At 32.8% G+C, this 22,266-nt stretch overlaps 1 protein-coding gene and 1 pseudogene across 4 annotated transcripts; one reads left to right on the top strand and one right to left on the bottom strand.

The window, feature by feature from the left end:
- The first annotated feature begins 1,269 nt into the window (after positions 1 to 1,269).
- Positions 1,270 to 9,126, top strand: LOC107646189 (inosine-5'-monophosphate dehydrogenase-like; annotated as a pseudogene).
- Positions 9,127 to 12,715: 3,589 nt separating this feature from the next.
- Positions 12,716 to 22,063, bottom strand: LOC107646188 (uncharacterized). 4 transcript variants are annotated; one of them, XM_088489255.1, is made up of 6 exons: positions 21,795 to 22,063; positions 19,834 to 21,019; positions 17,721 to 17,863; positions 17,524 to 17,605; positions 17,319 to 17,435; positions 12,716 to 13,080 (listed from the first exon to the last, which is right to left on the bottom strand). In XM_088489255.1, exons 3-6 carry the CDS (start codon positions 17,840 to 17,842, stop codon positions 13,039 to 13,041), a joined length of 363 nt encoding a protein of 120 aa, XP_088345381.1. In that variant the 5' UTR covers positions 17,843 to 17,863; positions 19,834 to 21,019; positions 21,795 to 22,063; the 3' UTR covers positions 12,716 to 13,038. The 4 variants fall into 4 exon arrangements, with proteins under 4 accessions (XP_088345381.1, XP_088345380.1, XP_016205877.1 ...); XM_088489254.1 differs by lacking the exon at positions 12,716 to 13,080 and adding an exon at positions 14,987 to 15,214; XM_016350391.3 differs by lacking the exon at positions 12,716 to 13,080 and adding an exon at positions 14,987 to 15,214 and having other exon boundaries at positions 20,972 to 21,019.
- Positions 22,064 to 22,266: the final 203 nt, after the last annotated feature.

Below are 22,266 nucleotides of genomic sequence, written 5' to 3'. Positions count from 1 at the left end.
GGATTACCTTTGGCGTGCCGGGGTCTTATATCCTACATCACTGGACACTGTTACCATACTGAGAACCTCCGGCTCTCATACCATATTTTTGTCGTATTTTTCAGATGCTGGTCGCAACCCACCTCGATAAGTTGCTGGGATGGTGACAGAACTGGAGGATCCTGTTACTTTTGGAGTCTTTTGATTTATTTTGTTACATATCTCTCACTCTTGTATTTTACTTTTGCCTAGAGGCTTGTATTGAGAGAGAAACACCTGTATAAGCTATTTTTAAACTGTTTGGTTTCTGTATGTCTGTATGTGGCTAGCCGGCTTAAACTCCACGAGCCGTGGCTAGATTCTCATGATATTATACTATTATCTTTTGCTATATTATACCTATATCTTGTGCTTTAAGTTAGAAGTTTCGTTAGTACGTTTTGCGCTTTTCAAATCCTATTTTGAACTATATTTTTCATCGGGCTTCTAGATTATATTATTTCTTCTATATATTATATGCATGAGCTTAGAACTGTCGTAACCTTTGATTAACATTTGCTTTACGACGCGAAGTAAGGCTTAGGGTAATTAGGGTGTTACAGTGTACGAGTAGTGGAGGGAGTGTTGTGGCTAAAGAATACAGCAGATTTATTAAGATTTACCCTCTGGCCAGTGATGCTTTCATAAGAATTTAATAAATACAGGATGTTTAAACATGCTTCAGGATTAGCCTTACAGAATAAGATGGAATCATCAGCAAAGAGGAGGTGGTTGACCTTGGGACATCGCCTATGTATCCGAAAACCCTGATTAGTCTATTTTGTTCTGCCTTGTGTAGCAAGAAGGAGAGACCTTCTGCACAGAAAAGAAAAAGATAGGGAGATGGATGATCTCCTTGTCGAATACTTCTATTTGGTTTCAAGAAACCATAGGGTTGTCCTTCCACAATAACAGAATAAAAAATAATTGTCACTAATTTTCAAATCCACATGATCCACCGGGAGTCAAAACCAAAGTTCTCCAATATAAACTAATGAAAATGCCATTCCATCCTGTCATATGGCTTACTCATATCTAATTTTAGTGCCATTTCATTTTAGAGTCCCCTTTTTTTGTTCTTCAAGTAATGCATACCCTCGTGAGCAATTAGGCGATCACTACTAAATATTAAATATTAATATTTATTAATTATTAAATATTAATATTTAATATTTAGTAGCTACCTCACAAAGCCCTAACTAAACCCTCCCGGCAATCACAACCACCACCACCATCACCGCCGCCGCCGCCATGGACTTCACTCCGCCCGCCGATCGAAGACGGTTTCACGGCGGAGAAGCTATTCAACCAGGGCTTCTCCTACACCTACGACGACTTCATCTTCCTCCCTCACTACATCGACTTCCCGGCGGAGGCTGTCGATCTCTCCCCCCGCATCTCCCGTAACGTCCCTCTCTCCATCCCGTTCGTTGCTTCTCCGATGGACACCGTTCCCGAGTCCGCCATGGCCGCCGCCATGGCCTCTCTCGGCGCCATCGCCATTATCCACTCCAGCATCTCCCCCGCCACCCAGGCCGCCGTCATCCACTCTGTCAAGTCCCGCCGCGTTCCCATCCTCTCCCACTCGGTCTTCCTCCCTCCCTCAGCTTACATTGACTCCCCGGATGACTTCGCCGATTCTCCGTTCATCCTCGTCATGGAGTCCGGCAACTCTAAGTCGAAGCTACTCGGCTACGTGTCAAAAGAATACTACATGAATCAAAGCTACAAGAGCTTGAAAGTCCGTGATTACATGGCTCCCTCGACACCATTACGGTGCCCTGGAGCCATGACTTGAAGGCAAGGATGAATACTTTGCTCTCATTAAATAAAATCTTTTGGTGTTGTCTTTGTTTATATTATCTAAGCTTTTATGCCTCCCTTACCTTTTGATGGAAATTGACAAGGTCTTGGAGGAGAAGAAGGTGAATTTCGTTGGTTTGGTGAAGGACAACGAGGTGGTTGATGTGGTTACCAAGGATGATGTTGAGAAGGTTAAAGGGTACCCAAAGCTGGTAGGGCCTGGGTCGTTGGGGCGGCGATAGGGACGAGGGAGCAAGACAAGGAGAGGTTGGAGCACTTGGTGAAGGCTGGGGTGAATGTGGTGATTCTTGACAGCTCACAGGGTAATTCTAGTTACCAATTGGAGATGATCAAGTACGTGAAGAAGGTGTATCCGGAACTGGATGTGGTTGGTAGGAACGTGGTCACTATGTACCAGGCTGAGAATCTGATCCAAGCTGGTGTTGATGGATTGAGGGTTGGTATGGGGTCTGGTTCAATTTGCACCACCCAGGAGGTTTGTTCAGTTAGGTGTGGTCAGGTATGAACGTTATTTTGTTTTATTTTATTTTTCAATTTGGTGTTATCTTTGATCTTTGCTGCCTATGTTGGTGTTTGTTGATGGCCTGGAGTTTTGAGCTGTTTGATAGATATGAATTTAGATTGTGATCATTTTTTATAGTTGTTATGTTTTGAGAAGGTTTGGTTCAATGATTAGGTTGAGCTTAATTTCAGAAGAGGTCTTGCTCCTCGGTTGTAAGGATTGTACAGTGTTAACTTATTAAATGATTAGAATTGTATTTTGTTTGAACAATATTGACTTATTGAATAGTATTCAGTGATTGGAATTGCAGTTTGCTTTAGATGGTGATGATTTTCTTATGGAATGACGAAGTTTTAAGTAGTTTTGACTTTGTATAGATTGTTAATATTGCATTTAAGTGTTTGGAAATTTTCAGCCTTGCTTTCTACCCTGTTCTCAATTATATGTTCTGGCTTGCAGGTGCTAAGTTATTAATATTGACTTCATGCTTTTCAGGCAACTGCAGTTTACAAGATTGCATCTATTGCTTATAAAAGCGGTGTTCCTGTGATTGCCGATGGTGGCATCTCAAACTCTGCGCATATTGTCAAGGCTGGTAGCAACGAGGCTCCCGGAGCTTATGAATATCAAGTATGAATAAAAAATTGGGTCAGGCTCTGCAACAATAGCTGTGATATAATGTGGATCAGTGTGATGATAAAAGAAAATTTACAGCTTAGAAAAAAGATGAAATTGTAAGAGCATCAAAACTTTATGCTCAGAGAAAAAATATTTTTATATATTTATTTATTTTTTTATTTGGTGTTGACACTGAAATGGTAGATGAGTAATTGGGAAGAAACTTTGGGAGTAATTCATGATTAATATTTGTTTCAAGTCCTTGGTGTACTTGAAGTGAAAAGACTTCAATGTTTTCAATATTTGACTTGGCCATTCTAGTAAGAAATAAGGAAAGTTCTGTGGTGCTTACCGCAATAGTCATCATCTCGTGCGGACTGTATGTGTCGCTGTTGGAATGTGACACGTGGTTGTGAATATGTGGTCACCGTAAAGAAGCGTCTCCGTGGTTCCGTTATTCGTTTGTGCTAAATTTGTTAATTAAGATAAATGAAATGTTTAAATTTGGTAATAGTTTAGGCAGGATTGAGTGTTTGTGTTATTGGGCCATAGGTTTTGGGCTCTAGTAGTTAGATTTTTGGCATTTTGAATTGTAATGCCAATTTAGTCTAATAACTGCCACAAAAATAATGAAAATGACTCTGTGGTCCAAAGGTCGAAAGTAGCTCTTATGTATGTGGACTTAGTTGAAATCATAAACGACCCATGTTGCTAAATATATTAAACCCCAACGTCTTAACTAATTACCTTAATTATATACTCTCATTAAAATCATAAACCTTAGTCTAATACATACTGCATGGTTTATTATGCACGTATATCACGGCTATTTTATATGATACAACTAAATGTATCAATAATTTTTCAAAAATTTATTACCCTAAAAAAACCACAGTGAATCATAATTTAATGCCCTTAACGCATTCGCCCTTTAAATCTTTTTTTCTTCATAAAAATTATAGAAAGGAATAAATTAGGAATTCTTATTAATATTTTTCTTTAGAAAAAATATATTTGATATCTTTTACATAATAAACAAACAAAAAATATTTTTATATTGTTACACCGAAACATAATTAATAAATAAAAATATCTTTTTATATGAGATATTCGAACATAAAATTACTTTTAATTTTTTATAAAATATTTAAATAAATAACTCCAAAATTATATTTTGTTAGAAACTCACCAAAACAAACCCTAAACCACCCTAAAGTCTACTCTCAAACAATATTGATGCACGTCGTAAAAATTTATATCTAATTTCCCCAAACCATAACATAAAAACTTCTCCAAGTTCATAAGTTCATACAATAAAAAGTATTATATTGTTTATAAATTAATTAGATAATATATAGATTAATATTAAATTTAAAGATTTATGTATAAAAATAATTATAAATTTTGTATAATTCAATATAATTAATTGAGAATAAAAAACAAAAAAATAAACAACAGCAACAACAAAAGTTTTGTAAGGTTAGTTTCTTTTTAAATATAAACTCGTATATGTTTTTTAATACTTTTATGTAATAAAAAAAACTTTCTTATATACTTTATCATAAAACATAATCAATTCTAAGAAGTTATCTTTTTTTTTCATTTATTTGTGTGAATATTTTTCATAAACAAATTATTCGACCTTCAAATAATAAAGTATATTTGTTTGTTCATATTGTTGAGTAGATGATCCTGTGTAGTGTATTTTTTTGAAGTATTTTTTTAGTGTACATGATTTTTTTTTAAAAGAGAGAATATTTAATTGAAATTAACGATTGTAGTTACTGAAATATTAATAATTTAAAAATATTTGAAAAATTTATTATAGTTTATAATATATATGTGAAGTTAATAATTACATTATATAAAAGCTAACATTCAGTAACATACGTTAAGATTTTAATATTTTTAAATTTCTTAAAATAATTTTTTAAGTAATTGTCTTTTTAATATACATAATCATAAAATTAGATTAAAAATAATTACCTTTTATCTTATTTCCAATTTGTTTTGAGAACCTTTATAATCAGAAAAGGTCATTCCCTTATAGTTATTGTTATAGAAAGTTAAAAAAAAATTTTAAAATTTGGTTTTCTAGAGAGTACATCGTAAGACAAGAAATAATCCATGTTAAAAAGTCAAAATTTTATTTTATTTGAGTCAACTTAATTTCTAAATGAGCTAGTTTGTTATTGTTGAGTTAACATATTTTATTGAGTTAAACCCCAAAATGGTCTTTGAGATTGGCGTCGTGCACTGAAATCATCTCTGAGATTTCAATTGCACCAATTACGTCCCTGAGATTGAAAAAAGTGCACCATATTAGTCCCTGACCCATTTTCCATTAACGACGTGATGACATGGCATGATGACGTGGATTGTAAGTGACACGTGTCACTTTATGATTTGGTCACGTGTAATGATATGATGATGTGGTGACCAGTGACACGTGGCATGCTGACGTGGATGGTTGTGCCACGTGTCACAATGTTATTCGTCCACGTGTCCGTTTGTGCCACGTGTCACAACAGTATTCGTCCACGTGTCATCCATTATGTCATCGTTATAGATGCACCAAATTAGTCTCTCACTTTGCATTAAGTGACTCATTTTAGTCCCTGAAATTGAATGTCGTGCACCAAACTAGTCCCTTCACCAGTTTTTTCTCATTTTTTTCTATAAATTCAAAATTCTCAATATTTTTGAATGCATTAATTTCAATTCTATTTTTTCACATGTTCTTCAAATAAAAGTGCTTTTGTAAAATATTTTTTCTCTTGCGAATACCCTAACCATCAATTTTAGAGTTGACATGAAGGCATTTCAAGTATCTTCACTACCATTTTCACCCTCTTTCAGTGCTTTTATAAAATATTTTTTTTCTTGCGTATACCCCTAACCGCCGTCTTGGAGTTGATATGAAAGCATTTCAAGCTTCTCTCATTACCATCTCCGACCTCTTTCGTCTAGATTGCAGAGGTCGGAGATGGTAGTGAGGGTACTTGAAATGCCTTCAATTTAACTCATTTAGACATAATGAAAACGTGTATTTCATAAGAAAAAAATGTTTATTTTAATTATTAATTTTTTTTAAAAATACATGTTTTTTTATGAAAAAAATGTGTCTAATCAATCATATAATTATTTTTTTATAATGACATACTTATATATTACAATTTACCAATGTTAAATTATTAAAAAAATTATATAATTAAAACTAAAATCTTAAAAATTTTTATGAAAGCACTTGTATTTAAACGATATATGAAAAAATAGAATTAAAATTAGTGTATCCAAGATATTAAAAATTTTGAATTTAAAAAAATGAGAAAAAATTGGTGAAGGGACTAGTTTGGTGCACGACATTCAATTTCAGGGACTAAAATGAGTCACTTGATGCAAAGCGAGGGACTAATTTGGTGCATATACAACGATGATATAATGGATGATACGTGGACGAATACTGTTGCGACACGTGGCACAAACGGACACGTGGCCAAATAACATGGTGACATGTGGCACAACCATCCACGTTAGCATGCCACGTGTCACTGGTCACCACATCATCATACCATTACACGTGGCCAAATCATGAAGTGACACGTGTCACTTACAGTCCACGTCATCATGCCATGTCATCACGTCGTTAATGGAAACTGGGTCAGGGACTAATATGATGCACTTTTTTCAATCTCAGGGACGTAATTGGTACAATTGAAATCTCAGGGACGATTTCAGTGCACAACGCCAATCTTAGGGACTATTTTGGGGTTTAACTCTATTTTTTTTTGGACCAGAAAGTCATTTTCATTATTTTTGTAGCAAAGTTACTAGACTAGATTAGCATTACAATTCAAAATGCCAAAAATCTAACTACTAAAACCCAAAACCCATGGTCCAGTAACACAAACACTTAACCCTGTCCAAACTATTATCTAATATAAACACTTCATTTATCCTAATTAACAAACTTAACACAAACGAATAACGGAACCAGGGAGACACTCTCTTACGATGACCGCATATTTACAACTACGTGTCGCATTCCAACAGCGACACATACAGTCCGCATGAGATGATGACTATTGCAGTAAGCATCACGGAACTTTCCAAGAAATAAAGTCTTTAGCTATTCTTCTTGCTTGCCTTGGGTTAATATGCATAATCGATTTATACTTTACCAGAATACAGGGACGGATCCAGAAATTTTAATATGGAGGGGCCAAATTTTAGATAATTTTTTCATTCTATAAAAATGATTAACATAAAATTATTAGAGTTAATTTTTTAAAATATTTATCAATATATATATATATATATATATAATTATAAATTTTTTTCATAATTTTATTTTTAATATTATTATAAAATTATAAAATACTAATAAATTATAGCGTGTTTAGTTAAAAATTATCACATATCTTATTAATTAAAATTAATTCTTTCAAAAATTTTAAAAAATTTAAAAATAAATTATAAATTATTAATTATTTGAAAGACACAGTACTTTTATAGAATACAAGATATAAGATATTTTTATACAATTTTTTCTTTTAACAATGTAAATTTAGAAGAAAAATGAATATTTTTTATAAAAAAGAATATCTAAAATATATAATGTGATTACTAAATATAACTACATAAGTCATTATTAATATAATAATATAAATATTAAATATGTTAATATAAAAAAATAAATTATTTTTTTTAATAAATATAGAGATTATTATATAAAAACTAATTTAAAAAGTACAAAAATTTGAAGGTATAATATTAAATTAGTTAAATAAAAAATATTATTGAATTAAACAATTAAAACATAAATTCATTATATAATAAAAAATAATGCATATAAAATTATTAAATTACATAATATTTTTTTATTTTTTAAACATATATTTATATGTAAGTATAATTTTTTAAAATTTTGGAGGCGAGGCCACAAATCGCCCCCCTCTAGATCCGCCCCTGCCAGAATGGTCAACGAGTCAAGAAGTATAGAGGAATGGGTTTGGGGGGCCCGAAGCCACTACTGCCCCTCCCCCTCTCTCTCTAGGTCCGTCCCTGCCAGAATGAGTCAAGAAGTATAGAGGAATGGGTTCACTAGAAGCTATGACTAAAGGAAGTGATCAAAGATATTTGGGTGACACTGCAAAACTAAAAATTGCTCAGGGGGTTGTTGGAGCTGTTAAAGATAACTAGATAAGGGTTCTGTTTTGAAGTTCCTACCATACACCATGCAAGCTGTCAAGCAAGGGTTTTAAGATATCAGTGCTCACTCTCTGCAGTCTGCTCATGACCTCCTCAGATCCAAGGTGTTAAGGCTAGAGGTACGGTAATCGTTTCTTGTTGTCTTCATCATTTCTGCACTAAATACACTAGTTCCTATTTTCTCAACCATTTACCCTTCAACTGTAGTTCTCTACTGGGGTTTTTTATTTTTAATTATTTTTATTGTTTTCAAACCAAAGGGAAAAGGAGTAAAAAATATTTTTGTGTTAAATTTTTGCATTTTCCTAGAACACATTTAATGCATGTGTTTGCCTGCAATTGCAACCTCAGGCAAACAATAAAATATGGTTTATGTTAATATTGTCGTTCAGATTGGTATTATAAATTTTATAAGCTTTTCTGAACTAATGTTTTTCTGAAATACTTTCTAAGACCAAAGGGGGGATTTACTCAAATTTGTCTCTTAATATTTGGTATGCTCCGTTCAGGTCCGGAGTGGAGCAGCGCAGGTTGAAGGTGGAATCTATGGTCTGGTTTCTTATGAAAAGAAATATTTTTGAAGTATGAAACCATCCAAAATGGTTGTAAGCCGTGGTATAAATTATTGTTGTAAGTTTAAAAAAGGGCATAAAATGTTACTCGGGCAGTCACAAGTTGCTGCCAATGATGTTATTAGAAGTCGAAACATTGTGGATGATGGTGGCCACACACCATGATTTTATGAGATAAATCCTAGTTATTTTTAAATTTTTCTTCAGGTTTTGATTACGTCATAGTTGTCTTGTATTTTAAATAGGTGTTTTAGTTGGTTATCTTTTTTGTGCCAATCAATACTTCCGGAGTACTATTTGAGGTTTCATGGTAAATTTTCTTGTTATCTTCAATTCATTAGATTTACATATTATTTTTAAATAAAACTTCTCATATTGAAATTTCATCAGTGACCAAACAAGAGTCATTTTAATAGACTAAGTAAAATAGAATGATATGTTTCAGACTCTTAGTTGTCTAGCCAAACGGGTCGAAAGGCAACGAAATGGATATCTTTAATTGTAATATTTTGTATTTTTTTAATTTTTTATTAGTTAGAAAGACGGAAGTTTTTTATAATCAAGTTGGTGGTATATACCTTGCTATCTTGGAAAGTCAATTTTATGTTAAAATATGAATATATGATATGATTATTGAACTTTACGGGGTGCGTTTCTTATGGTTGCATGTTATTATATTATAGTAGATAAAAATATGAAAACAAAACAAAAACTATCGTGAATTTACAATGAAATATGCAGTGACTTTTTTAAGAAAACAATTTATGAAAAATGTTACAAAACAATACAAACAATCTTGTCTACTGCACAGACCAATATCACTGACCCATTAGAAAATAAGGGGGGAAATGAGTAATGACCATGGTAAAATATAACTATTGTCTATTGAGATTGTTTACTTCATTGAGTAGCAGAGACATTTAAAGTTTATGCATTATTAGTGATGTTGAGTGATGAGTTCAACTGAGTATGCAGAGAAAATCTAAAGAAAAAAAATGAGTTAGAATACTTTTGAGTAGGTTAGATTTCTTTAAGATTTTATTGTTTTTAATTTTAATTTGAATTTAGTTTTTTATTTTTTTATTTTATTAATATGTATGAAATTTGGAATGGTTTAATTTTATATTTGCTTGAAATTTTTTTATTTTTCTACGAGTAGGATAGGGTTTAGAACTTTAGGGTTAGGGTTAAGAAATTCTTAACCCGCAGTAGGATAGGGTAGAATTTTAAAAAAGTTTTCAACTCGCGAGTAGGGTTAGGATAGAGTCCAAACCCTATCCTATCCTACCCATAGCCAGTCCTACATGCAGGTTCTTCTTCTTCTTTTTTGTTATCGTCATCACCAACAACACCAACATCTGATTTTTTCTGTGCCATAATTAAATAATTTCGATTCATTTTTTAGTTTATTTTGGTTCATTTGTGAATTAATTAAGGTTCACTTGATGTTACTGATAAGTATTGACCACATTTTTTACTACTTAAGTAATTTCGGTTTATTTCTTAGTTTAATTGAGGTTCATCTGAATTCAGAAATAAATTGTATGTACTTTTGTTGATGATTGAATCTTTTTGACTGCTTGTTCAAAATTGAACTAATTTTGGTTAATTTGTGTGTTAATTGAAGTTCACCTGATACTACTGATAAGTATTTATTAAATTTTTTATTTCTTAAGTAATTTCGTTTCATTTCTTAGTTTATTTGAAGTTTATTTGGATCCAGATATGAATTCAATGTGTTTGTGTTAATTGAGGTTCACTTGATGCCGCTGATAAGTATTAATCAATTTTTTTAGTAAAGAAGAATGAAATTATTCATTATCACTTTATTCAATTGCATTAGATTTCACTCTATTTCATTCAATTAGTTCAGATTTGAACAAATAGTAAAAAAAACTCAATCATCAACAAAAACACATCAAATTTATTTTTGGATCCAAATGAACCTCAATTAAACTAAGAAATGAACCAAAATTACTTAAGAAATAAAAAATTTTGTCAATACTTATCAGCAACATCAAATGAATCCCAATTAGCACACAAATAAATCGAAATTAGTTCAGATTTAAACAAACAGTTAAAAAGACTCAATCATTAACAAAAACACATCGAATTCATTTTTGAATCCAAATGAACCTTAATTAAAGTAAGAAATGAATCGAAATTACTTAAGAAATAAAATTTTGGTCAATACTTATTAGCAGCATCAAGTGAACCTCAATTAACATACAAATTAACCGAAATAAATTAAAAAATGAACCGAAATTATTTAATAATGGCATCGGAGAAAATCAAAACTAATAAATATATTTCTAAAATGTTGGTGTTATTAGTGATGACGATAACCAAAAATAAAAGGAAAAAGAAGATGCAACATTGGAGAACCTGCGTGCATGAATTTGGAAGAAAAAGGAAGAGGAGGAGAAGAAAGTAACAGAGAAGAGGAGAAGGAAACAGAGAAGTAGAAAGAGAATGAGAAGGAGAAGAAGAAGGAGAAGGAGGCGCGTGATTTAAAAAGTTGTTATAACAATTTGGTTAGACTTGGTTAAGTATTTTGTTTGAATATAAAGCTTTTTATCAAGAGTACTCATATAATAACAATCTTAGATAACTAATTAAGGGTACACATAACTAGTAATTTTTTTTGAAAAAACATAAAATCAAATTATCATGACAAACATTTAAAATCTAATAAAAAAAATCAAAATCTAAAAAAAATATCTAGCACCAACTACTCACAAATATTTAAAATTATTGTAAAATTATTTTAAAAATTTTTAATAAAAAGAAACATTTAAAACATAACAAAAAAATATAAAAAATCTAATAAAAACAAAATATTTTAAATTTTTTTAAAATTTTAAAATCTAACAAAATAAAACATCCAACGAAATATTAATAAAAAAATATCCAAAAACTAAAAAAAAATATAACAAACTATTTAAAAGAATAATTCAAAAGAAAAGTCTAGGGGCAGCAATTTTATTACATTTTGGCCAGCATGTAACCAGCAGAGAAATGTGAACTATTAGATGATATCTCACACCAATCTCACACTATCAAATCATCATTGATGGTTAGTTGATGGCTACCAATCACAAATGTTGCTGGCCCGTAACATTGCTCTAATTCAAAACCAAAAAGAGAAAACATCCAAAAACATAATAAAAAAAAAATTATCCAAAACTTAAGAGAAATAAACGTCTAAAACTAGTAGAAGAATCATCCAAAACGAAGAAGAAGAGCAACGTGGTTATTCTGTGCGCATAACGGAGGAGGCGTAATTCGTGGCCATCTTCTTCGTCGAAACGCAAGCGGCGTTGCGGCTTCGCATAAGAGGCGTTGCGGCAGCCAATGACGAAAGGAGAGGCGTCGTTGTTTAGCGGCATGAGCAGCGACAGTCTCACTCGATGTTTTGTTGCGTGCATGCGATGACGGAGGAGGGAGGAAGCTGCGTGCGTGTGTGCGGCATTGCGTTCATGGAGGGAGGGGAAGGGGCGCAGAGTTTGAGTGGTGGTGCGGAGGGAGGGGAGGCTGCATCCGTGCGTGCCGGTGGGAGAGCACTGCGTTGGCGACGGAAGGGCGCCGCGTGCCTGGGTGTTGGCGGATGCCGCGGCACACACGTGGCTATGCCTGTGTGTTGTTTTTTTCATTGTATACTATCAATGCGGTGAGAATGAAATTAGGATAGACTCTTTTGAATGTTTTTTTTTTTAATTTGTTTTTTTAATTGGTTGTAGGTCCTTTATACTTTTTCGTATAGTAGATGATAAAACAATTCTTTTAAAGTTGAATTAAGTCAATAAATAAATTGAATTTAAATCTTTCTTATTTTTACTTTTTGTAAGGATAGAAAGCGTCACAAATCATCTACTCTAAAAACTTATTAACCAGTTAAATAAAATTACATAAATGATTATATTATGTATATTAGAATAGAATATATATTTTTGTAATTTTTTTTGGTCTTAATACAATACAACACATTCATACTACACATTCGAACACACTAAATGAGTTCTTTTCTCCTTTTGGCTGAAGTCAAATTCAAACTCAGATGCGGCTATTTGGGAGGCACATGATCTAATAATTATCTATCTCACCATTTTCCTCTAAGTGTGATAGTTCGTAAAACACCAAGTGAGTACAGTAGCCACTAACCTCCACCAACCATGTGCTTTGAATGTTGTGGTGGCGGTGGTTCAATTGTATTAGGTCCTGGGAAAGGCTTGCTTGGAGGAGCTGGAGGCAAGAAGCTATTTGAATAAGTAGCAGTGTAAAAGTTGTTGCTTATCATCTCATGAATCCTCTTATTAAATACCGAAATCTCCTCGTCTAATGGAATCAAAGAAAATTATATATCATATATAATGCAACTTTAAATTATATATGGCATCATTGCAACATTCTTTAAAGTTTTTGAATTAAAGATAAAGAAATGTTCATTCAAAAATAACAAGGCATGAAATTGCAATTTACTTGTGATGAATTTAAGTATTAACTAAAAAATATTTTAAAATAATAATTTGGTTTATTTGAAAATATTTCCTATTTATAATTAATTATGAATACAATATCGAGGTAGATGCGAAATAATATTTTACAGTATATAGTATTTGGTATTAGGGGTTAGCTGGCTTCAAATATCAAAATGTTTTGTAAAGTCTGTTTACTTGTTTTAAAAAAAATTATAAAAGTTTATTTGAATAATTATGCTCTAATTTTCACAAAAATTATTTCTGTTACTAAACAAAAGAATAGAAGGATAAATTATTTTCACAAAATAATTTATAGTTCTCCGTATATGTTCGTATGATTATGTTAGGTTGCATTTTCCTTACATGTATAAACCAAGTAAAAACTACTTAACAAAATGTATAATTAGCACATATGCATGTTATTATGTGACAGGGAACATAACAAAAGCAACAATCATTGTCTATGAACTAGACATACACATTACAATATCACATATATTGTTAACATTGATCTGTCATGCCTACAAGTTACAAAATTCCACTGTCCATGTATCAAGCAGAGACGGATGAATATAGTTCCATACTAAACATTCAGTATCTCTATTTAATTATTATATATATAGACAAACGAAAAGGAAAAAATGGAAAATACATTCTTTAATTTTTGGTCAAGAAATCAAAGAGAAGACTCACCCTCAAGTAGTACGCAATTCAAGGCTTCGGAAGACACAAGAACAGAAAGGAGAACAAATGATATATAAACTTTTGAATTAGACATATGATCTCTTGTTTGCAATGTAATGAAAAAGGGATCGGAGTTGAAGCGTGAAATAGTGAAATAATAATATTCTTCCTACGAATAAATTAACTACCAATCATATATAATAATAAAAGTACATATCATAATTTGAAGATGCATGACCACTTACCAGTACAGAAGGTCATGAGTAAAATGTATTATATTACTACTACGTGGCTTTTGCCATGCAAGATGAGACTTTATATATAGTTTATAATGGCTAGATATATTAGTGATAATACATTTTCTTTTATTGAAGTGATAATACATTTTTTAAATTTTATTAGGTCGACAAATATTGTAAATGGGTTATTAAATTAGTGGCCCAAATAACAAACAGATCTAAAAAAATCATGGAGAAGAAAATGTAAAGTAGCGACAATGTAATTCCATAGCAGAAAGTCTAAGAAGCCAACACTTTTATTAAAATCTGACCAACATTTAACCAACAAAAGAAAAGTGAATAATCCTACACCATTAAAAATACCAATGAAGGCTAATTAATGACTACAAATCACAAGCCAATGAGTAATAACTCAAATGGCATAATCTTCCCATACTCATCTAAGAGGTTGCGGGTTCGAGTCTTCATATCTTTGGTAAAAAAAAAATGACTACAAATCACAAAACTTGTTGGCCCACCACTCCTCAATCCGAAATTACTAATATCACTCTTATTCAACATTCTTTTATATTATTTTTCCAAAATACCCTCTCTTTTTCCTTAATTCCCCTTTTCACCCTGCTATACTTAAATTTCCTTCGGGTGCCTCTCATCTTCTACATTTGCACAACTACAAGGTGTTCATGGTTCGAGAGTAGAATATTAAAAAACAGAAAAGGTAGTTAATGTTGTACTTATTGGCAAGCAACAAGTCATACAAGATCTTGGGAAGAATAGAAAGAGTTTGTATATGGCTAAGAAGAATGATAAATCTTTTTTTTAGAGACAAAAAACAGAATCAATGCTCAAGACACTATATTCCTTGATCATAAAAAGCCGGTTATAGCATACATGGCAGCCCAAAACTTGAGCAAGTACTCAATCATCAAGTAATTTTCATATGGCTATGTAATTATTATATTAAAACAACTCCCAGATTATCAAATATCATCGGAGTTAAATGGTTAACTTTTCCCATTAACCACTTCCATCAAGCTGTCCAAGTGAAAGCAAGTGTGCCATGTATTTCTGTAAGAAGCCAAAATACAATGTAGTTAAAAGTAAAATGTAAATGTCAAAAACACCAAAACATTTTCCTACTAGATGGAGTCGGTTATATGCATCAAATAATGTCATTGTACCCAAATATGCTAAACCTCTCCCGGCCACCTCATTCAAAATGTAGATGTCTAACATCTAAGAATTTAATTTTAAAGTGATCCTCCCTTGAATTTAAAAGGCTATATGTCACATGTAATGGAAAGAGGATGGTGAAAACTCAAAATTCTTTGCCTATGAACCCTTTTTGACCTAAGATACTAAGGGGAAGGAGGTGATGGTCTGGGGACCTTAGTTTGGATAAGGTATTTTAAAATTTTAATGAATTTAAAATACTATATAAGTAAATTGCCAAAATCCAAATACATGGAACTTTAAAATACCTTATTTGTATATGCAGCAAGAGAAGATGAAAAGGGATACATATGTGGCAAGTTTGATTGCAAATTCTTTTCTTTATATATTATCAATCAAGTTTTCATGAAAGGATAATAGAAAGAGTTTTGATTCCTTCTCTCACCAGGTATCTTGGATTCTCTACTCTATTAAGATCCTTGGAATTTATAAACTTCTTTGTATTAATGTCCAAACAAAACATTTTAAGTTAAAGGATTTTAAAAAATAACATTCCAAATGTTTTATCCAAGCACACTCTTAAGCTTGGATGTAGAGATTTAACCACTAGGCTGTGGGCTAAACTACCTATACCTTCCATATACACTTCAAACAGACCCAAACCAATACAACGTAATAAAAAACGAAAAAAAAAAAGTGTGCAATGTTGAAGCCAAGCAGTTATGCTTAAATATGTTTTCTTTTCCTTGTAAATATAATAAATTCTAGTTTTAGTCCATCCATCAACTTTTTTTGGGCTTTATTCCAAACTTTTCTAGAAAGCTTGTTTTAGTCCTTGTATTCCTCATTCTTGAGGACCAATGTGGATACATGCATTGTTCAAAATGATTGTACTAAAACCAAGCATTTTTGAAAGATCTGAAAAAAAACAAAACAAAACAAACAAAAACAAAAACAAAATTTGAGAAACCAAAACCATAATTTGCTCCTTTTAAAAGGATTAAAAACATGTTTAAAATCTTGCAGTCCTGACAAAAAGTACACCTCCCATGGTTGGATTGAGTCCAATGAAATGCTTAGCCGTCAACAAAAAGTTAAGAAGGAAAAATATTTTACGTGATACTTCAATTGCAAATATTATTAAAGACTTCAATCATAAGCATTCCTCCAATACGTTTCTAAGATTATGCTTTACCATATAACTTTTCTCTTTGTTTATATTTTCTATTTGCAGAACTTACCTATCTTACACTAGTGTAGGACCTAAATTCTAAAATTTAAGCATTTTTATTTCATCTTTTAACTCTCCAATACCAGCAACTATGATATTCCTCAAACATTCAATAGACAAGACTGAAATCCATCCTTTACGTACTCTTCCATATACTTGCATTATCCTTTGAAAAGTCAATTTTCCAAGCAAATATTGATGCACCTTCTTATCAATGATTTCTCTATATTACTTTTAATGAAACTATGTAGTGGACCTCACAAAGTCACTTAGCCAGGAAGAGAGACTGTTCAATGGTTCCTTAATAATAGTGCTATAATGACCAATGGCCAGGAATAACTCTGAATTTGACTAAAAGTGTATTCACTAGGATGTGTTAGTAATTTTCATTTTGGTGGAGAAGAAAGGAAATGGAAGGGATTTGAAAAGCAGCTGAGTTTATTGTATTATCCTTGTAGAAGTTAAAGGAATTTATTAAAATTTAATAACTGTTAAAAAAATTCAGACACAGAACGTGAGGAACTAAGAAATTCAAATGATTAAATCGATTCGTGCCTGAAATTTGATGAACCAACTTGACCAATTACTCTAAAATGAAAAAATCATAAGATTCGAGTTTCACATAAAACTAGGATTTATAAAACAATGTCTTTAAGTATCAATATCAGTGGTAAAAAGTAAAAATTGTTCTGATTCCAGAATTAATATAAACAATTCTAAAATTAAGAAAAATCAAAATAGAGAGTAGCATATAGGCTTGAAACTTACTGAATGGTATGCATATGGAGCCTTCCCTTGACGATCGAAGTGTTTGGCCATGATGCAGAACTCAATTGGACCCCATTCTTCAGCTTCAAAGCAGTTTCCAAGAGCAGCCTTGTACAACTAATAACAATTTGCAAACACTACTATTATCCTTGAGAAAAAAAGGTATAAAAGATGCGCATTTTCTAAATTATATAATGGCAAATACCTTGGAAGTATCTGTTAAAAGCTCAGTACCAGCCGGGTACGATGCGTAGAATTGATCGGCTCTGGAATATCCTGCCCGGGTTCTGAAACACCAAAATCATATATTGACTCCAGAGAATAGCATTCAAACCAATCTTGTAAAAAATTCAAAATCTAGTATAAAAAAAAAAAAAAAGGTTGTGACAACATTAGACGCACGTATTGCTAACATAAGCATAGCTTATGAGTGTGGCAAAGCAGTAGAATCCAGTATATGACACCAATCTTCGAAACTTCTGAATCTTTAGTATCTCTTTGAATTCATCATAGAGCCTCATCATGGACAATGATTAGAATTCACCCTGAGAAACAAAGGGAGCCAACAATAGGTTCATCAAACACATGATGTGCACATATTGTCATTGATTTCTTGTTACATAACGTATGCCAAAATATTATCAAACAAGTTACCAAACACAAATGAGGCAAACAAACAATGGAAGACCCACCACTTAGCCATTAGAAACTATGATGGATTTCGCTGCAAAACATACCATCTAGTAACGAAAGGAAACAAAGAAGAACCAAGTTTTGTGAAACCTGCTTCTACTTCTTCCTTTATATTTTTTTATTTCTACATTTTTAAAATTTCTCAAATCTTTATTTTTCATTTCCTTAAAATACAGACATATAGCTCCACGTTTCACTATATCCTTCTTCCTAATGCTTTTGTTTGCTTTCCTGTAGCTATAGGAATTGGCCTCATTTGTTAGAATTAGCATTAAATATTGGCTTTGAAAAGTAACCAAATGTGATGAAAGCTGGAATTCCTCAAAGTCTTACCAAGTACTGGTGACAATGGAAATTTCATATGTTAATTAACCTGTTAGATCAAAGGGAATAAATGTAAATTGAAAGAATCAAAGAGTGTTTGAAATTTGGACAATCTATTGTTGAAAATCTTCTCCCCCTACATATGCATCATTATTACATTCTCTTTTTTTTCCCTTTATTTATTTGTTTATTTTTCAGAAATCATGAATGGCAAAGAACCGCCTAACTTCAAAGATTATGTCAGAAACTTTAACAAGGATAACTCAGGAAAAATGTAACAACAATATCCAAAGCCGACAACATTACTATCTAACGGCTTAAAGAAGTGCTAAGGATTAGCTTAGGGAACTAAAACATGTCTATGACATTAACAGAGAAGGGAGCTCCAGATGAACCAATTATTACAGTTCCAACTACAGCAAATTCAATGTGAGCACACAGTATTAGAAATTATAATCTGTCCGCAGAATCAACTTTGAACATGCCTTACTATTTCATTTGGCCAAAAGTTAAGTCATCAGGTTCATCGAGATATAAGCTCCAACGTATATGTCCATTCTTACTAATGAAAAAGGCATGAAAACCTCAAGCTCGTCCATCGGAAGTTATGGTTTGTAGAATAAAAATTCCAGACTTTATGGTTTGAATTCCAAACTAAGGCATGTTTCCTTCCAATCTTTAATTAAATTCAAATGACAAACAGGGTGAGAGAGAGACTGAGAGAGACATAGTTATCAGCAAGGTTTTGAAAACCGGACCGGTCATCAAACCACTCTAGTTATTGGTTCATTAGTTCATTGGTCCAACTGGTTCAACTGTAGTCCAACCGAAAAAACCACTTTATAATAAAATATAAATAAATATCCTAAAGCATAAGTATAGTCTAATCAAGGTTCAGAAAATCGAACCGGTCATCAAATCGCTCTAACTACTGGTTCACTGGTTTATTACTTTAACCGGTTCAACCGTAGTTCAACCGAAAAAACCGTTTTATAATAAAATAATAAATAAAATATAAATAAACACACTAAAACATAATTATAGTCTAATATAAACTTTAAAATATCATCCAAATTAAAAATACTACATAAACCACAATGTTATGATCTCATTCAAATACAAACTCAAAAGTCAAATAACAAAACCAACCAAACACAAAATGCCAACATCCAATAACAATAACAATAACAATATAATCCATACCTAAAAATTAGCAGCAATCTAATAACAATATAATCCAATCTAATAACAATATCACAGCAATCCATAACAGCGGCAAAATTCAATCTAACAACAATATAATCCAATCTAACAACAATTATTCAATCAATAACAGCATGCAAATTCACAAATTAATTAACAATTATTCAATCCATAACAAGTTCACAGATTAATCAACAATAATTAATTAATTATTCAACAATTATTGTTTAAAAAACACCTAGAAGCTAGAAGGCAGAAGCATAACACAGAGGGGGAACCGGTTCATAGAACTGACCTGTGGAACCACGTGATGCCGACGAAGGTGGAACAGAGGTGTGCGACGGAGGCAGGAGGCAAGCCCGGCGAGGATGCTTCCCGAGCTGAAACGGCGACGATGGTGGAGAGCTGCACAATCGGCAACGAAGCTCCAACTTGCGACGGCGGCGGGAGCGGTCCAGTGACTAGACGGTTGTGACGGAGACAGCTCGCCGGCAGTGACAGGAATGACAAGCTCGAGGGTGGAGGGAGAGGGACTGCTGCGCCGTTGTGCTGGGTTGGGATTGGGAGACATTGGGTAATGCTTTAGGGTTAGGGGTTCACACGTTTAGGGCTTTAGGCAACCAAAGTGAACAAAACGGTGCGTTTTGCTTAAAATTAAAAAATCGGCCGGTTCACGGTTCGGTTTGACCGACCGGTTTTCAGCCAGTTTGGCAGTCCAACAACGGTTTTCTGATTAGGCAGTTTTGGCATTAGTCCGAACCAGCATTCCCATCGGTTCGCGGTTCGACTGGCCAATTCGAACCGATTTTCAGAACCTCTGTGTCTAACATAAACCTTAAAATGTCTTCTAAATTTAAAGTAGTACATCAAATATTATCAACTAAAGTCTTACAATCTTATCAAAGTACACTCTTAAAAGTTAAATAACAAGAGAAAATATCCAAATATAAAATGACATCATGAAAATTTGTCATAATATCAACAATTTAATATCCATTATATTACTATTGAAATCTTCAATACAATCACAAACTAAAACACAATGGAGCCCAAAGCATAAACACAGCACAGCATAATATTCCAACAGAACATTACTATGCGAAAAAAGCACAAAACAGCAGCACAGAGCAACCAGAGCTAATCAATAATCAATTAATCATTCAATAAAAACACAAAACACAATATGATTTCTGAACCAAGTATAAAAAACAAAAAACAAGCACTAGCAGTGAGCACTGCAATTTTTTTTTACTTCAAAAGGGGATCATAAACAACTGGTTCTATGAAAGTAAAATAAATAAAACAAACAAACTACAATAATATGTTCAAACAAACTACAATGCCAAAAATAGACCAATAATGAAATAATGTAGGGTTTCTCTTTTCAATTCTATGCTCAAGCTTGTGGGGGACCAGAATCAACAGAGTAATACCGTTGGAATAGTCTTCCTTCTTAATTCTTATATACCTCCAACTATTTCCTACAAAATGAAAATTGAGCACAAAACATGTCCTTAAATAAAAAACAGTACAACACCCAGAAATCAATAAGAATATTAAGCACCAACTTATGGCAAAATGTACCGTCAAGGATACATATATTCATGTTTTTGCGTGTTTGTTGCCACTTTATTTGGCTAATCAAGTTCAGTTTTAAAGTATGAAATCCCATTGGTTCTAGAAGGTGATTTCTTAACCAATAAATCAGATTGCATAGTGTCAAACACTTAAATTTTAAGTCAAAAAGTGAGGCTTGGTGGTATTAAGCATAAAGTGAAATTAACAAGATTCAAACTTTGCACACAATTACTTTCAAGTTGACATAATAGTGATTACTCACATATCATTTCAGTGTTTCTCTTTATTCAATGGTATTAACACAGACAGAAATGATAATTACCTGATTTCTGAGAGCTAAAACAATAAAACATAGTTACTAAAATGTCAGTAAGACGATGATTATGCGAGTTCCTTTCAATACACAATTTGTTACATTTTGTGATTAAAATACAAGTATTCCTTTAGGCAATGAGCACAAAATTTATCATCAAGAAACTTTAACAAGAAGCAAGAACAAGCCAATAACAATTTATCAGTATCAGTTTATCATCAATCAGTAAGCCAGTAACAGAGTGAAGCAACCCAAAACAAGCAAGAACAAGCCAGTAAGAGAGTTAAAATTTTTCATCAAGCAGTGAGCAGAGCCAATCAACCAACAAAAAGCACCTAGCGCTGACTGAGCATCCGAGGCATTACCTTCGGCGAGGGCAGTGACCATAGATTTGAGGGAGAGCGACGGACGACGGGAAGCTGGCAACGAACACTGGTGAGCTGGATACGGACGATGGGGAGCTGGCGACGAACAGGACGGACGGACGACGTTGGAGCAAGACCTGGAGATACTGGCGTTTGGCGAACAACCACGACGAACCAGGCGGCGACGGTGAGATCAACCGCGGCACAATGGAGGCTAGGGGTTTTCAAGGAAGAATGTGAAGAGTTCTGCGTGAGTGAAAGCCTGAAAGGGGGAGAGACTGGTTTCTCAATTCAGAAACCCTTTTTTTCTTAAACGATGTCGTTCAGAGTAAACCGACCTGGTACCGGTTCAGCAGTTTACAAACGGTTTTATAATCACCGGTTTTGGACAGTAAATCGAACCATGTTACTATCCGGTTCACAGTTAGACTGATCTGACTGGTCGGTCCAATTCGATTTTTATTTTTTAGAA

This window comes from Arachis ipaensis, chromosome B6 (assembly GCF_059453495.1).
Source record: "Arachis ipaensis isolate K30076 ecotype BB chromosome B6, ASM5945349v1, whole genome shotgun sequence".
Taxonomy (NCBI): domain Eukaryota; kingdom Viridiplantae; phylum Streptophyta; class Magnoliopsida; order Fabales; family Fabaceae; genus Arachis; species Arachis ipaensis.
Note: the sequence above shows the minus strand (reverse complement) of the source record. Positions and strands in the feature narration are given on the sequence as shown.

Coding starts and splice junctions, on each gene's coding strand:
- LOC107646188 (XM_088489254.1), bottom strand. CDS start 17,842: ATGATGAGGCTCTATGATGAATTCAAAGAGATACTAAAGATTCAGAAG. Junction 17,606..17,720: donor TATGCTTATGTTAGCAATAC/GTGCGTCTAATG, acceptor TTGGTGTTTCAG/AACCCGGGCAGGATATTCCA. Junction 17,436..17,523: donor TTTTAACAGATACTTCCAAG/GTATTTGCCATT, acceptor AATTGTTATTAG/TTGTACAAGGCTGCTCTTGG.